General features: G+C 43.9%; 1 protein-coding gene across 4 annotated transcripts in view; it reads right to left on the bottom strand.

Moving 5' to 3' along the window:
• Positions 1 to 5,022, bottom strand: part of GOLGA2 (golgin A2) — a 128,970-nt gene extending 123,948 nt beyond the window's left edge. For 3 of the 4 annotated variants that reach the window (XM_029611637.1, XM_029611639.1, XM_029611638.1), the window contains exons 1-4: positions 4,911 to 5,022; positions 3,432 to 3,542; positions 2,956 to 3,036; positions 801 to 887 (exon numbers count right to left, since the gene is read on the bottom strand). In XM_029611637.1, coding sequence (XP_029467497.1) covers positions 801 to 887; positions 2,956 to 3,036; positions 3,432 to 3,542; positions 4,911 to 4,958 — 327 coding nt within the window. In that variant the 5' untranslated portion in view covers positions 4,959 to 5,022. The remainder of the gene's footprint in view (positions 1 to 800; positions 888 to 2,955; positions 3,037 to 3,431; positions 3,543 to 4,910) is intronic. The other variant, XM_029611640.1, reaches the window with a different exon arrangement.
• Between the last annotated feature and the right edge of the window lie 12,351 nt (positions 5,023 to 17,373).

The following is a 17,373-nucleotide window of genomic DNA, read 5'->3' as shown; positions in this document are numbered from 1 at the left end:
TCCCTCTCTCTTGCATACACACCCACACAAGCTCCCTTTCTTTCTCATGCATACACCCTCACACAGGCTACCCATGTCTCTCGCTCATACACCCCTTCACACAGGCACTCTCTCACACATACAGAATCCTTTCATACAGGCTAGCACCCTCACATAAACAGGATCCCTTTTTCATACACACCAGCTCCCAATCTCTCTCACACATACACACTCCTTCACAATCTCCTCATATAGGCTCCCTCTCTCCGGCACCCACACTCAAGCAGCCCCCCCCCCCCCCCCCCCCTCTACACACACTCTCACTGGGGCCTTCATCTTTGCCGTGATCGGCACGCACTCCATTCGCAGCACACCAGGGCCTTCATCTTCACAGCGAACGGCGCACGCTCCAATCACGGCATGCCGGGGTCTCCTCTGCCATTTTCTGTGCAGAATTTGGCAATTCTGCACTCCACACTAGCGCAGAATTCCCCCAGGACTAAAGTAATAAATCATTACTTTTCACGGATTCAGAAACAGCAAGTGCATCTCAAGAACAGCCTTAATAAAAACTAGGGGCAACATAGTGGCCTTAAGTGATGGCTGATCCTCTGTCCTGCTACCTATAATTTAGAGAAGTGCTCAACTGTTAAGCAGATTCACTAAATAGTAAACAATAAAGGGACCTCATACTCTAAGCACACAAACATAACATTAAGGCAAAGGGAATGCTGATTGGTCCCTGGTGTGTGGAACATAGTAAAAGGACTATATGTATGATAAGTATGCTTGCAAACATATGAAAAAGGGATATCACTTACAGAGTCACAGTTAGTCAGACTGGTGCCACTAGACAACATGGCCACATCTTCAACACTGGGATCCACAACATCACCATCCAGCAATGCCTGTTGCAAAGCATCAAAGCATAGGGGTCAGAGTCTTTACATGAGACTGCTTGCCCTCTCCTATACACAGAGAATAGATATCAATGAGTGCATACAAGACTACTACCTCCCACCCTTCCCAGAACACAGCCAAGGCACAAGAGGGAATTTACATACACACAAACACTATGGAGGTGAACTCAGATTTTTTTAAAAATCCATCCAGGATTCACTTGCTCATTACTATTATTCAACAAGTCGCAGGCCCTGCTGTACCACTCTCCAATACATTACTCCCAGATTATCAGATGCAATGATCTACTTTCAGAAGAGCTCCACTGATAGATAAGATCATCATCAAATGCAAGCTGTTCACTCACAATATCAGCCAGAACATAGCAATTCACTAAAAACAACACAGTTGTGAACACACAGTGCTCCCTTCCTCAACCCACATATGGCATGATCCATTTAACTGGCCCTTGCTCTGCCAGTTCAGTTACAGATTTGCAGGAACCAGGGTTGCAGCCAGCAATGAGAGCAACAGTACACAGCGCTAACATTCAGCAATTAGTGGAAATGCAAATCAAATGTAACAGGTAAAAAAGGGCTCCCCAAGGCCTACAGCCCCGACACCAGTCGCTTCCCCTCAAACCCCACCTTGACCCCCATCTCCACCCTACCCCAACCCCAGCACACTTTTCCCCACAGCTCCTCAACTCAAACCCAACATTCTCGTCCCACAACTCCCTAGCCTGACCCCAGCACCTTTTGTGCCTGCTTAGATGTGTGCAGTGCCGGGGAGGGGGGTATAAATGTCAGCACTTCCTTGGCAGCAGCACGTATGCTGTGCTGCGAGGCAGCTGCACATGCAGCCTGCACATTCTAGCGGCCTGCTACACCATGGTGAGGCAGCACGAGGACATCAGAAGTGGGAGCATGGTGAGAAAAAAGATGCATGAAGGGGAGGGATGTCCCATTGAGCATGGAAAGGAAGGAGGAGCATTGTATCAGGACTCTAGCTGATGTGAATATGCATGCATATTTCCTTGTGAGAGAGCCTGCAAAACTTTAGAGTGATTGTTTGCCTCAATTTACTTTTTCAGGTCAGACTAACCATTAGGATAGTAGCATGAGGTGGACAGGAACCACCATAAAACTGAAAATGGTGAGAGAAAGGTTAGTTTTTAAGCATAATTGGGTAACAGAATAACCTCTAGTATAGTGGTGGCCAACTCTGGTCCTTGAGAGCCACAGACAGGCCAGGTTTTCAGGGTATCCACAATGTATATGTATGAGATAGATCTGCATACAATGCATATACATTGTGGATACCCTGAAAACCTGGCCTGCCTGTGGCTCTCAAGGACCAGAGTTAGCCACCCCTGCTCTAGTAAATTGTATATATACACAAGTAACCAGCAGCCTCTCTTTACCCCTAGCAACCATTCTCCGCTTGTGAAATATACCTAGCCCTTCACTCCCCTGGACATACACCATCCCACATAATCCCATTCACTTTCCTAAGATAGACTCTTCAGGTGTTCACACAATGACAGCTAACTTCCTTCTTGTCTATTATTTTATTAGTATTAATTGTCAAAGTTGTATCTTGGGTGCAGTTTTTACTGGATTGGCTGCAATGACTTTACAGCAAAATTAAAAACAAGAAAAGCAGGGCCTTACCCTTACGGACTAAGTCCTCATTAAAAGGTATCAACTACCATGAAAAACCTGCACTCACCCATCCAGAAAAGCAATTCTGCTGCCAAGATTCCTGTGGTAAATAACCTAACCTCTCCAAAAGGAAGTTTAAAAAAACCCAAAAAAAACCAAATAAAAAAAAACTTTTCCCACTTTAAATTCATAGAAAAGTACAGAAGTATATAGAGGGGTAAAATACATAAATAAAACATTACAGCTCCCTGCACATCAAAATTTAGCAAATCAGACAAAAAATTAAATAGCTTAAACTGTAAGAACATAAACAGCCAAATGCTGATTTCAAAGCAAATGACATGCAATTCAAAGACAGAATGCCAGGATGAGGCTAGAAAGCAAGTCCCATGACTCCTCCATGCCACCTCACCTTCATCCTGTCCAATGAAGGGATGGCTACCCCATTGGATCTATGAAGATCTGAGACCAGCCCCTGCAGAATGGTCTGAATCTAGAGAAAGGAAAATAAAAGGAGAAGAAAACTGCTCAGAAAGAACAAGCAGAAAACAGATTATAAGGGCCACGCAGAAAACTACAGTATCACCACTATACCAAAGCTGCATAAATTTCAACTACATTTCAGCTACATAAATTTCAACTGAAGTCAGATCTTTCCAGGAGATCCGACTCCCAGAGCAGCAGAAACAAGGCAGAAAAAAAAAGATGAGAAGTAAAGCAGCTTTCAGAAGCTCCTGCCCTAGGTACATAGTCTGCCAGCAAAGGAGAAGTAATGCAGCTAGCCTGGACACCAAACTACTAAATTCTTCCTTCAGCTGTTAGTTCTGCACAAGTCAGCCTGGATGACAAACAGCAATGCACCAGGAGAGAGCTCAGCAGGACACTTACAGGATCTGCAGATAGGTGCCTGTCGCTGGCAGGACTCTCATCTTTTGTTTTTCTCTTCTTCTTGGCTCCTGCAGGTGCTGCAGGACTGCTCTTCTGTTGAAATTCCTTTAGCTACCATTAAAAAAAAAAAACAGGGAAACCTGATTTGGAATGTGTTGCAATAGCAGAAGATGAAAGGTATACACAGTCCAAGCTTTTCAAAAACCAAACCCAGATTCTTCCCAGCAAGACATGCACTGGGTGCAACTTAAGAACCACAGACAATTAGCATACATGAGAAGAATTGCCACACCTAGACAAAAACAAATGTGTGTAATTCAGGGTGTTTAATTCCACAGTCTACACCATGACTAAAACAATCTTATTTGGGAGAGATGAAAAGTGCTATCCACTAGTGCCACATCTTGATTCAAGTGTATGTAGAGCCCGGAGATGTGACCAGTTCCTATAAATCTTCTCTCTGGTCCTACTAATAAGGTAATGTCATTTCTACACCAAACCATCTCTTTCAACTGTATTGTGGCAAAGAATTTTCAGCCTTCACTTGTCCCTCTCAGACAAAACACAAACATATACACACAAAGCTACTGCAAAGAAAATAAGAAATGAGCCCTGGCTACTCCCTGCTGACTTTGCATCAGGGAGACTGACACCACGTGTGTTTTTATGTTTAATTTTTTTGTGAATTAAGAATGTGAATTTTGTGATCTACTCTGAACAATTTATTGGAGGCAGGAGAATAAAAAAATACATAAATAAATGTGCACACATACTGCTGGAGTGTGATAGATTCATCCCCAGTTATTTAATACTTGTGGACAAGATAACCAATATTGAGTAAACATTCAGGATTTTCTGTACAGAAGTGCCAGATGTTTTTGTTGTATCTTAACAAGAAACTGATAGTACAGCAGTACCCAGTGATAACTGTCACAAGAGGGGGGGGGGGGGGGACAGCTTCTATGTATAAATCCAGAAGAGAGGAGGTTCCTTCTTCTCCACACCGGAGGGAAGGGGGGGGGAGGCCATGGGGGAGGTCACTCCTTTCTAGGACAAAGGAGAGGGGAAAGAAGAGGAGTTCCCCTCCTCTCTGTACCACACTAAAGGGAGGGGATCACTCCTCTCTCGGTATTACACTAGGGCATGGAGTGGGCGGGGAAGGGCAGTTTCCTTCTCTCTCTCTCTCTACACATTAGGGAGGGGGCATTCTTCTCTCTGTATTACATTAGGATGGGGGTGTCTTCTTTACACCATACTATAGAAGGAAGGGAATTCCTCCTCACTATATATTACAGCAGAGAAGGGGCTTCCCTTGCTGTACCGGGTCCCGCTCTCCCTCTCTTACACGAACCCGCAACGGGATTTTTAGGCCGGCCGGGGCTCTACATTGCACGTAAGGCTGATCTGCAGCCCCAGGGCCCGCTGTCACACGGCACGGACCTCGGCGACACAACCCTCGCTCCCCCTCCACAAGCTCACCTTCTTCTTAGCAGCGGCCAGCTTGATCTGCCTGCTCTCGTCAGCCATCCCGACACCAAGCGGAGAACACGTCACCACGCTCCCAGCATCCACCGCAACATGGAGTCATTGCTGCACGCGCCTGACACCGCGCGACCTGAGGGAGGGGAGCGCCTGCGTGCTCGAGACGGGCTCGAGCCGGGGAGAGTGCGCGAGTACGCTCTGCGCTCAGATAGCAAGCAAACCTGCACACATTTCCAAGACTGAAACAGCAGCAGGCTGTAGTGTTGCAAATATTACGGCGGGCCGTCAGGAAGCCAGATTGCATGCAGTTCAACACCGGAGAACTAGAAACAGAAATGCATTTCTTCTTGTACTGTGAAAAATGCGAAGTCACAGAAGATACACATTTCCCAAAGATGAGAGAACAAAACGAAGACTTCTACACAAACTGAGCAGGAAAAAAAGACTTCATATAATCCGGGGGGAGGGGGCAATACGAGAAACAGCAGCCATAGCAAAATATGTATTATCCCACCCCAGGCCAAAAATGTAATATAACCAAAGAGGGAGAGTGTGCGAACACCGCATAAGCTTGCGAGTGCCATGCACTGAACATTGCACTAGCCAAAGAGGGAGGACTATGGCATTAAAGGAACTTGAACAGGAAGGTGTATACAGATATCTAGGGGTGGATGAAGGTGCACAAATTCAGTGCAAGTTACTGAGGAAAAAGACCAGTAAAGAATACTATAAGCGATTGACATTGATTTTGAAAAGTATTTAAACAACACAAAATAAGATAAAAGCCATTAATCAACTTCCAATTCCTGCACTCTCATAATGCAGGAAAGGTAGACTGGTCAGATAAAGATCTTAAAGAGTTGGATGTAAGAACAAGAAAACCTTAAGCACATCAAGTAATTTATAAGAATCAGTGCATGCCATGAATATACATTCCAAGAGCTGAAGGCACTATGGGCTTTATAGAAATAGATTATATTTCTAGAACTGCGATTATAGGCTTTCAAATATACCTAGCAACATCAACAAATCCTAATATTCAAAAAGTGCTGAAGTATGGGAATAAACAGACAAAACTGCTCTCCAACCTTAAGCTCAGACAATCATTTCAGTGCATGGAAGGAATGAATGAGAATTTACCAGCACATGATGGGAAAGAAGCACCAAAATTTACAAAAGAAAAAAATTCTTTTAAGAATTTGACCAGCAGACAAGGAAAATCAATTGCAAACGCATAAATATACTGGAAAATACAGAGAATTGCTTCACAAATGCCACGTGGATCAAAGTCTGATTCAGGAATGGTTGAGAGGTGACCTTGGACAGAAGATGTTTCACAACTAGCAAAGAATAAAAAAACAGTAAAACAAATAAATGCAGATTATATAAAACAGAACTAGAAACAGTTACTTACATTATTGCTGGATGTCAATGTTCATGCCAGAAGACCTGTATACAGAAAAGTATAAGGTGGCATGGCTCATCCACTGGAAATTGTGTAAACATTGTAACATCACTGTACCAGAAAAACAGTGGGATCACAACCCTGAGAGAACTGTAGAGAATGAAGAACTTGTGATCACCTGGGACATTCCCATTTTAACAGATAAAAAGCTTGATGCATGAAAAACAGATATTGTGCTAAAGGAGAAAAGCACAAGAACAGCATTGCTCATAAGAACATAAGAAATTGCCATGCTGGGTCAGACCAAGGGTCCATCAAATCCAGCATCCTGTTTCCAACAGAGGCCAAAACCAGGCCACAAGAACCTGGCAAGTACCCAAACACTAAGAAGATCCCATGCTACTGATGCAATCAATAGCAGTGGCTATTCCCTAAGTAAAATTGATTAATAGCCATTAATGGACTTGTCAATAGAAGTGTCAATACCAAGCAACAATTCTGTGGATCCATATGGAGAGAGAAGATCTCCATATGGAGAGTGTCAAAAAGATATAGATATAGGGTGCCACTGGTTTGTATTAGAAATAGTGGACCCTTGTGCGGTGATGTGGCAAGTATGGCCAGGTAGCACATCCGTCTGGCCTACAGTACAGCAGATGGACTCACCCCGAGGCGGGACTGACTGGAGATTTGCCTTTACCAACTGTCTCCACAGGTTGAACCCTTGGGTTCTGACGGCTGGCAGATCTTAAGTGGGTCCCTGAGGTCGCTGAAGTGGTGAAAGTCCAAGTTCTAGCAAGGGTTGGGGCAGGCAGCAAGCAGAGGAGTTCAATAGATATGTCAATGGTCAGGGCAGGCAGCAGACAACATAATCTAGCAGTCAGGCCAAGGGTCGAGGTAGGTGGCAAATGGCAAAGCGTCAGGTCCAGACAGTGATCCAGGGAAGGTCCAGGTCTAAGCTATGTTGAGAATCCAAGTAATCAAGCTGAGGACAAACGGAACAGACAAAACCAATGGAAGAACACGATAACAAAACAAGCTGGGCAAACGGGACTGCTCTGGGAGGTCAGATCTCCTGGAAAGGTAGGGCACGGGCATGACATAACCATGCAAGGAATGAGACAAGACCAACAGAGAGCAAGGCAGGAGTGAGAAACAACTAGCAACACGCACTGAGGAGCAGGTCACTCAGTGGACCTGTTACCGAGGCATTTGAAGGACGTCTGAGGCAGCCTTAAATGGAAGAAGTTGGCTGATGTCTTCCAAGGGTGCAGCGGGAACTTCCTGCCATAGCCCCTTTAAGAATTAGAGTGTGCTGCACGTGCACATCTAGGAGTGCTACAAGAAGGACTAGGACCATGGTGGTGTTGGCGGGATGGGCTGTTCTCGGAGGCATCCGCTACAGTGACTAACCTGCTGCATGAAGCAGCCAGTGGAGCCACTCTGTGAGCCGCAAATTGTGACAGTCTAATTAAAAAGAACTTTCAGAGGATAAAGCTCAGATGGTGGCATAATCGGTGTGAGTGCAGGTCGCAGGATCTAAGAATTTTTATTTATTTCTACCTTTTTCTTTTGAGATTCCAGCAAAGAGGAAGGGAAAAGTGCGGGTGAATTCCTCTGAAGCTCTAGTTCCTATCTCTGTTCAGCAAGTCCCTTTGCTGCCCCTGGTGAAGGAGTGATGGATTGGTTGGGAGAGGAGGTGCTATTCTCACTGCAGCGATGGGAGGGGAGGAGAGTTTTCTTTGAGTTCAGTGGTAGATGCGGCACAGATGGATGGTATCAACATTTGCGACTCTATGAAGGGAGCTGGGATCCAGTACACCCCTCAATCAACTTTGAAGGCTGCAACAGAGGAAGAAACTGGTTTGGGTTCTGTGGCTGGAGAGCAAGAGGAAGATGGAAGAGTAGTTGAAATGAGAGGTAATTTGTTGGTGGAAGAATTTCTGAGTTCCATTGAGGAATGGTAGAGACACTTGCTCTGGACTCCTGTAGTGTCAACACCCAGTAAGTCTCAATCTATGCTTATTAAGCCCCTTGTAGTCACCTTGGATGCCCTGATAGGGGTTCTGGCAAGATTTGATGCTTCACTAAGTGTTCCTTGGACATAAGTTCTCCATCCCAAAAATTGGAAATTTTGACTGATAACCGAGAGTTTTCTTTAAAAAAAAAAAACGAAACAACTTGGAAGAATTGAAGGTTTGGAAAGAGATATGAAAGAGGTGAAAAACTGAATTGGCCCTAATTCAAGATAAAAACAACTTACATCACAAAATGGAGTTTCTGCAAAACATATAGACATTTGAACTTACATTTTTTCAATTTCCCCAAGATTTTGGGGATGACGCCTCGAAAGATTTTGTAAAAGTATTTAGTAGAAGTACAGTACCTCACATCTCTGCGGATGCCACCCCACCAGTTAATAAACATTATTTATAACCACAGTATTTTACTAAACAATAACAGGGATATCATAGCAAAAAAAGATGTTCCTATACCACATGTCTTGCTGCACTGGAATTTATCTACCCCTTGGGATCCTGCCAGGTACTTATGACCTGGATTGGCCACTGTTGGAAAAAGGATACTGGGCTTGATGGACCTTTGGTCTGACCCAGTATGGCAAGTCTTATGTTCTTATGGCCAGAAATAATTTTCTCCTCTTCTGTGTAGCCTTTACTAGGGCTGGAAAAATCCAGACTTTGCCCCCAAAATAACACAGTATTCCAAAAATAAAGGTGCATAATCATTCTCCAGGAACCAAGCTACTTCGCTTTACAAAACAAAGCCAAGGCATGACTATTCAACCAGGCTTTTCCCCAGCCAGCTCATTAGGAATATAAAGTTTTTCCCACACTTGGTCCTTATGCCATAAAATGGCACTTAATGTTAATTACATTAACTATGTTATACCTGTCTAAGTCTTACATTTTGTAATCTGCTTTAAGGCCAAAAAGTAGAATATCAAATGTTCGTTAATAAATAAATATTAACATCTTATTCAAACACAAAAGAGACCAAAATGGTATCTCTCTTCTGCTCTTCCAAATCTGATTGTTCTAGAAAAGCTGTCAAGTCTAAACTATCCATTGTAGGTTGAGCTCTGTCCTGTTCGTTTTCACAGTTCCCTTATGCTTCTCAGCCAAGAGAAAATAGATCTTTTTTTTTTGCCTGACAGGGCAAATATGTGAGCTGATTTATTATAAATCTGGGAGGTGTTATGTCTAAAATCCAGTTTCTCACCTTTTGTTTTATTTAACAAGTTATTTTTGCTGTAATTCTAATTCCCCCCCTCCCAATATTGATTGTGGCTAATGAATACTGAGACATGTTGTGTTGTTTTCTTTGTGTATTGGTGTATTTAGGGCCGGATTTTCAAAAGGTTACGCATGCCGGGCCTATTTTTAAAAGGCCCCGCGGCGCATGTAAAGCCCCGGAACGCGTGTAATTCGCGAGGCTTTACAAAAGGGGCGGGGTGAGGCCAGAGGCCTCCGACAGAGCAGCCATTGCAGCTGTGTCAGAGGATCGCGTGCTGGCAGTTGGCTGGCAGGCGCAAAAGGTAAAATAAAGGTCGGGGGAGGGGGTTAGAGTAGGGCTAGGGGGGAAGGGGTGGGAAGGTTAGGTTAGGGGGAAAGGAACGGAGGAAGGCAGCACGGCTCGGCGCACGCAAGGTGCACAACTGTGCACCCCCTTGCGCGCGCTAACCCCGGATTTTATAACATGCGCGTGCCAGGTAGCGCGTGCAAATGTAGGCCACGCGCGCTTCTTTTAAAATCTACCCCTTATTTTTCTTTGGCTGTCATCTTGTTTACCATGACAAAGTGTGGAAGTGGCTAGAATATTTAATCCTAGATTATGCCTCTCTGCCTAATTCAGAGTATAGTAGCAGATCAATAGTTTTTGAGGTAACATACTACCAGACTGCTTGATAAATATGTTTATAAGAAATAAGACTAGTAGGCCATGGGAAGCAGCCTGAGTCAAGGTCTCAACGATTAATTAATAACGTGTAATCTCTTCTTTATCTCAGCACATGTTCTGAGCTGTAATATTTTATTATCTTCTTAATTAAATTAATGAAACTCAAGGTATGATGCAAAAACACAGCAAAAGTGAAATTTGGCACATAGCCATACATAACCACCTGTGTGTAAAAATATTATAAAGGTTGTGCTAATGGTAATGTACTCCAGAATGCTGCTTTTAGCCTGCTCATAAGTAGACCATTCTCCCTTTGAATTAATTGGCAATAAAGCTGAACTACATTATTCTGCCATCTTGGAGTTCCGTGTCTGATTTTATCTGGGCAGCGAGGGATAGCCCAGCAGTTTTGTCCCCAAAAAAAGTTAACTGTACTTTGTGAAATTAAAATGATAAAACAAAATTTAAAAAAAAGAACTTCCAGGTACATCTAGAGATGTTGCCTGAGTATGTAAACACCTTATGAACTCCAGAAAAAAGCTCTCTCTTGCACAATGCAAGTATTAAGAGTATTAGCAGTGAATATGAGAGACTTCCTTCTCTCAACATACCTTGGCTTACAAGTGAGGTTCATTCCTGTCAAGGCAAACACAAAATCAACCCATTTGGAGACATAACTCTGGAGAATATGCCCAAAACTGCATGAGCCAGAGCAACAGTGCACTGGATAACTACATTAGCTAGAGAGGGAGAGTGTGTCAGATACTGTGTGAGCCGAAAGAGTGCACTAGATGCTGCATGAACCAGAGGGACAGCATACCCAATACCCAATATATCCAGTACCTCAGCTTTGAGTCACATTGTTATTAAATGTTTAACTATCCTCCCCCCCCCCCCCCATTAGCATCATGTGCTTATATGGTTGATTCTATATGTGAGGCGAGCGGGATAGGGAAAGAGCAGGAGTGATGCAGGAACAATAGGGAGAGTATTTGGGCTAGGCCATAAATCTAGGGCTGGGATATATTGATAATCTAGGGCCAATCAAGTTCTATGTTCATGTGAAACTTCTTTCTGCTGCTCTTGGAGATCTAAAAGAAACTCTGGAAAGGAATCTGGAGAAATATAATAAAAGCATTAATATTCATATTGATACAAGTAGGAAACATGGATAAGACAGCTTCCTGCTTGGTAGAATTAGCTATAATGTTTCCTCAAGAACTGATGGATTTTATTGGTAGTAGTGGTAGTGCATGCTCATTGTGTAGCTAGGGGCATTCCTCACAGCCAAGGCTGATGTTATTACAATAGAAACTGCTTAAGGAAATCATTCCTAGATGTGATATACCACAATGCATTGAGAATGATAGAGGTACACATTTTATAGGAAATGGTACAGCATCCTGGGGGAAACACTGGTTATAAGAACTCTATTATCATTCACTACCCTTATATGCCACATGCCTCTGGACTAATTGAAAGGCTAAAAGGTATTTGTAAAAATAAGATTGCTAAGATTAGTGCTGATCTTAAATGGCTGGATGCATTGCCCCTAGCCCTGAATATGAGAAACATGCCTAATCACAAGCATGGCCTCTCCCTTCTTGATCTTTTAATGGATAGACCCATGCCAACTACTGGTATGCCCGAACTCCCTGTGGACATTAACCTGTTCAGGATGAATTGATATTGCATTTTGTGTCTAGCTGCACCAACAGACAAAGAAAACTTACCAGTGAGTATTAAGAATACTGGTGACCTCACTGTATTCATCTGTACCTGATGTCCGCCTTGTGTACTCCTAAAGATATCTCAGTGAAAGAACTGCTTGAGACCTAGGTAGGAAGGACCTTACCAAGTGCTGCTCACCACCCACATTATTCTAAAGTGCCAAGACCTCCAGACCTGGATTCCTGCTTCCCATTGCAAGAAGACCACCACACGGCAAGATTCTTCAACCCTACCAACTGCACCAGCTTCACCAACTGACAGTGCCCAACCCAGGAATGACACCTGAGGTGTTTAGGCATTTACTTGCCCGCCTCCTGAGATTTTGATAAACTAGCAATCATTATGTCCATATCACAACCCTTCCCAGAACAACCCTGTAAAATCACATGATTGAGCATAATTCCTTTAAATATTAAACTTTTTGTGTGTGTATAAGAAAATATGAATTGCCATTGAGCCCAGTATCCTGTCTCAGACTGGTCAATCCAGGTTACGAGTAACTGAAAGATCCCATAAAATGTGTGTGTTTCAAAAATCATGTGAGGGTCTGATGAATATGTCAGCTGTGATTTGTAGAGATAGATGCAAAAAAAAAAAAAAATCCCAAGAAATCAATTTTAAAAATGTATACTGTATTGTTTAAAGGTAAACTCTGAAATAGCTGGGTTGGATGAACTGGAATGTTTTCCCTTACTACTCTAATGTACAATTATAAATCAGGGTTTACAATTGAATCCCATAACACAAATGATTATAGATACTTATAGGAATTCATACTTTTAACTAATTTGAACAAACGCAATTACTTTATTTAAATTTACATGTCTGAAAAAATACAAAAATGTAAAACATCGCATACAGATTCCCTATGGGATACACAAAGAAACCTGTAGGCTTTGTTGAAAGTTTTTTAATGAGATATATCTAAAAACTCGTTTGATGCAAAGCAGTCACGTTGGGTATATTTTTATAAATAAGTATGGATGGTTTTGAGCGATAGTGAGTACGGTATAGTGAGTATGTTTGTCAGGATCATTGTTATCAATGGTTAAAAATGAATCAAGATCTGGTAATCTTAGATTACTAAACTTTCCTATTTCTAGACTACTTTCGGCTGAGGAGTTATATAAAAAATATGTGACTGAAGTATTACAGTTTAAAGTAGAGAAAATACCTGCACTCTCTAGGCTATATTATTTACCTAAAAGAAGGATAGAGCAGAATCAGGAGGGGGAAGTGGATAATTTAGAAAGCCCAGGGGTTTCTACCTTTCTGGAAGACTCCCTGGACTTGATAAACTCGAGAGCAACTTTGCTTGTCTCTTTTTCTTTGAAACGGGATAAAGACTTGTTTTTTCTTAAATATTTCCAAAATAAAGAACGAAATTTCTGTGGACAGAAAATTCAAGTCTTCCCGGATGTTTCCCGTGCGACCCAAGCACGTAGGAAACTTTTCCTATCTATGAAACAATCAGTGCTAAATATTGGGGCTAGCTTTTTCTTAAAATTTCCATGTAAATGCCAGATTTTGTTTCAAAATAATAAGTTTATATTTCTTGACCCATCCCACCTGCAACGCTTTATCTTAGATAAAACTCAAGCTTTATGAAAGGGAAAAGAGGGGATATGTGATTGTATAAAAGAAATGTCAATGCTGTAGAGTCAGTAACTCTCTCCTCCTCCAAAAATGTGGGCTGGAATTTATGTTATTTTCTTATTAAAGTTGTGATGTATGTATATTGTTATACTTGATTATATCATTTCATTGTAAATGTTATAATTTGAAAAATATAAATAAAAAAAATGTATATCGATAAAGGTATTTAAATGTATTGTGGATGTATTCAATATTTTACATTTTTGTATTTTTCAGACGTAAATTTAAATAAAGTAATTATATTTGTTAAAATTAGTTAAAAGTATGAATAAGTATCTATAATCATTCCCTTACTGCTCACCATAGGAAAAACATTCAAACTATGCTGCCATTCCAATAACAGTGAAACACAGTCCCTCCATTATCACTTTGTAAAATAACAAAACCCTGCAAAAAGTTGCTCAGAACCAATATAGCAAACCTGCCACACCAAAACAGCACAAGCTCTCAGAACTCAAACAGCAAAAGCCCTATATGAAAAAGCAATACTGCAAATATTCCACCTAAACCACCCATACACTTCTAATAGAAAACTGGAAAAAACTGGACTGCTACAGATCCCTACACAGAACCTATATTAGGTCTTACCTTTGATAATTTTCGTTCCTGTAGTACCAAGGATCAGTCCAGACTCCTGGGTTTTGCCTCCGCATCAGCAGATGGAGACAGAGCAAGATTTGACTGGCTCTGCCATATATATCAGGGTGCCACCCACAGTCAGTCAGTATTACGCCATGTCAAAGCAGAAGGATTCTCAACCCAAACTAACTATGTACAGGAAAGACAACCAAACCTATGGATCACTGACCCCAACAACAACTCCAGACCCGGAAAAAGGGTACGAACAGTGGGGAAAACCGCAGATCAGAGTACAAAGAAAACAAACAGCAGTAGCGGACTCTCCCCAACTTTAATGCACACAGCGGGAGGGACTCTGGACTGATCCTTGGTACTACAGGAACGAAAATTATCGAAGGTAAGACCTAATTTTCTTTTCCCTGTACGTACCGGATCAGTCCAGACTCCTGAGATGTACCAGAGCTGCACCTAAGAGGGATGGGAACCAGAGAAGCCCGCTCGCAACACGCCTATCCCAAAATTTCCCTCACTCGGATCTTGTACATCGAGCCGGTAGTGCCTCGCAAAGGTGTGCAACGTCTTCCAAGTTGCAGCTCTGCAAATCTCTTGCGGAGACACCTGATGACACTCAGCCCAGGAAGCCGCCTGGGACCGAGTGGAGTGCGCCTTGACGCCGACTGGTAAAGGCTTGCCACAAAGCAAGTAGGCAGAGTTAATGGCCTCTTTCAGCCACCGAGCAATCGTGGTCTTGGAGGCCATATTACCCCGTTTTGGTCCACCCCAGAGAACAAAAAGATGATCCGAGACCCGAAAAGGATTAGTAACTTCCAGATTATGCAGAAGCACCCTCCGAACATCCAACTTCCTCAAATTCCTCGAAAGAGGATCCGAACGATCCAAATTGGTAAAAGAAGGAAGTTCCACAGACTGATTCAAATGAAAAGAGGACACTACTTTCGGAAGAAAAGATGGTACTGTCCGTAAACTAACCCCGGTCTCGGAGATCCTCAAGAAAGGATCCCGGCATGATAATGCCTGCAGTTCAGATACCTGACGTGCCGATGAAATTGCTATAAAAAATACCACCTTCAATTTTAAGTCCTTTATAGTCGCCCTCTTCAAGGGCTCGAAAGGAATCGTACACAAAGCTTTAAGAACCAAATTCAAATTCCAGGATGGACAGGGAGAATGCACCGGTGGGCGTAAATGCTTTGCACCACGAAGAAACCGAGAACATCGGGGTGCGCCGCCGACACCCCGTCAATAGCCCCCCGAAAACAGCTCAGGGCTGCTACCTGCACCCGCAAGGAGCTACAGGACAAGCCCTTGGACAAACCATCCTGGAGGAACGCCGGGTATTGACGCCCTAGTGGGAACAATATGATGCTCAACGCACCATGACTCGAAAACCTTCCAGACCCGTACATAAGATCGTGACGTCGATACTTTACGCGACCTCAGAAGAGTGGTCACCACCGCATCCGAGTATCCTTTACCTTTCAGACACCTCCTCTCAAAAGCCATGCCGCTAGACAAAAGTGATCGACCTGATCAAAACAAACAGGACCATGATGAAGAAGGTTCGGAAGCCGCGGGAAACGCAGCGGACCCTCTACCGCAAGATTGAGCAGGTCTGCAAACCACGGCCGGCGAGGTCACTCGGGAGCGACCAAGATCACCTCTGACGGATGTGTCTCTACGCAACGAAGCACCTTGCCAATCAGGGGCCACGGCAGAAAGACGTACAGAAGTACCGTCGTCGGCCAATCCAACGCTAGGGCGTCCACGCCCCCTGCCCCGGTGTCCCTTTGACGAGCAAAGAAGCGTGGCGCCTTGGTATTCTTGAAGGTTGCATCAGATCCATGCACGGAGTGCCCCAGTGGTCGCAGATGAGCTGAAAGGCCCTGTTCGCTAGTTCCCACTCTCCAGGATCGAGTTGATTGCGACTTAGGAAGTCCACATGCACATTGTCGACCCCCGCTATGTGGGACGCAGCTATACTGGTCAGGTGAAGCTCCGCCCAATGGATCAACAGTCGAGCATCCAGTGCCACCGGGCGACTCCTGGTTCCGCCCTGCCGATTGATGTAGGCTACTGTGGTCGCATTGTCGTACAGCACTCTTACTGACTTCCCCCAAATCAGGGGAAGGAAGGAAGGCCTGCAGAGCTAGACGCACTGCTCTGGTCTCTAACCGGTTGATTGACCATCGAGATTCCTTCAGGGACCAGAGCCCCTGAACTGACTGCCTTAAACGGCTCCCCAGCCAGAGAGGCTGGCATCCGTGGTGACCATCGTCCATTCCGGTACCATCAATGGGACGCCCCGATGGAGATTATCCGAACATAGCCACCAAACTAGGCTGGCATGAGCGGCCCCCCTCAGGGACAGAGGAAGGTAGAACTGTTCGGAACTGGGACTCCAACGGGAGAGTAGGGCTGATTGCAAGGGTCACGTGCGCGAATGACCACGGCACCAATTCCAGCGTTGAAGCCATGGAACCAATTACCTGTAAGTAATCCCAGACTGTTGGGATCTGTTGCTGAAGCAAATTTGTAACTTGGCCCCGCAACTTGAGACCACGATCCAAGGTAAGGTAAACTTTTCCCTGACACGTGTCGAACAAGGCTCCCAAAAACTCCAACGATTGGGATGGGACTAAGTGACTTTTGGCTAAATTGACCACCCAACCAAGAGATCTCAACAACTGTAGAACCCTGTGAATCGCTGAGTGACACAGGCTTTCGGACTTCGCCCGAATCAACCAATCGTCCAGGTATGGGTGCACAAACAAGCCCTCCCGGCGAAGTTGAGCTGCAACTACCACCATAATCTTTGTAAATGTCCTGGGAGCCGTCGCCAGACCGAATGGTAGAGCATGAAACTGTAGTGGTTCCCCAGGATGAAAAATCTCAGATATTTCTGATGGTCCTCCCGGATCCCGATGTGCAGATACGCCTCCGTCAGGTCTAGAGAAGCCAGAAACTCTCCCGGCCGAACGGAAGCGATAACTGATTGCAACGTCTCCATGCGAAAACGGGGGATCCGAAGGCATCTGTTGACCTGCTTTAGATCGAGGATGGGGCGGAAGGAACCTTCCTTTTTTGGAACGACGAAGTATATGGAATAACGTCCCCTTCGTTGTTCTGGTGGAGGCACCGGAACGATTGCTC

This window comes from Rhinatrema bivittatum, chromosome 8 (assembly GCF_901001135.1).
Source record: "Rhinatrema bivittatum chromosome 8, aRhiBiv1.1, whole genome shotgun sequence".
In the NCBI taxonomy this organism is placed as follows: domain Eukaryota; kingdom Metazoa; phylum Chordata; class Amphibia; order Gymnophiona; family Rhinatrematidae; genus Rhinatrema; species Rhinatrema bivittatum.
This window is presented reverse-complemented; position numbering and strand designations above follow the sequence as displayed.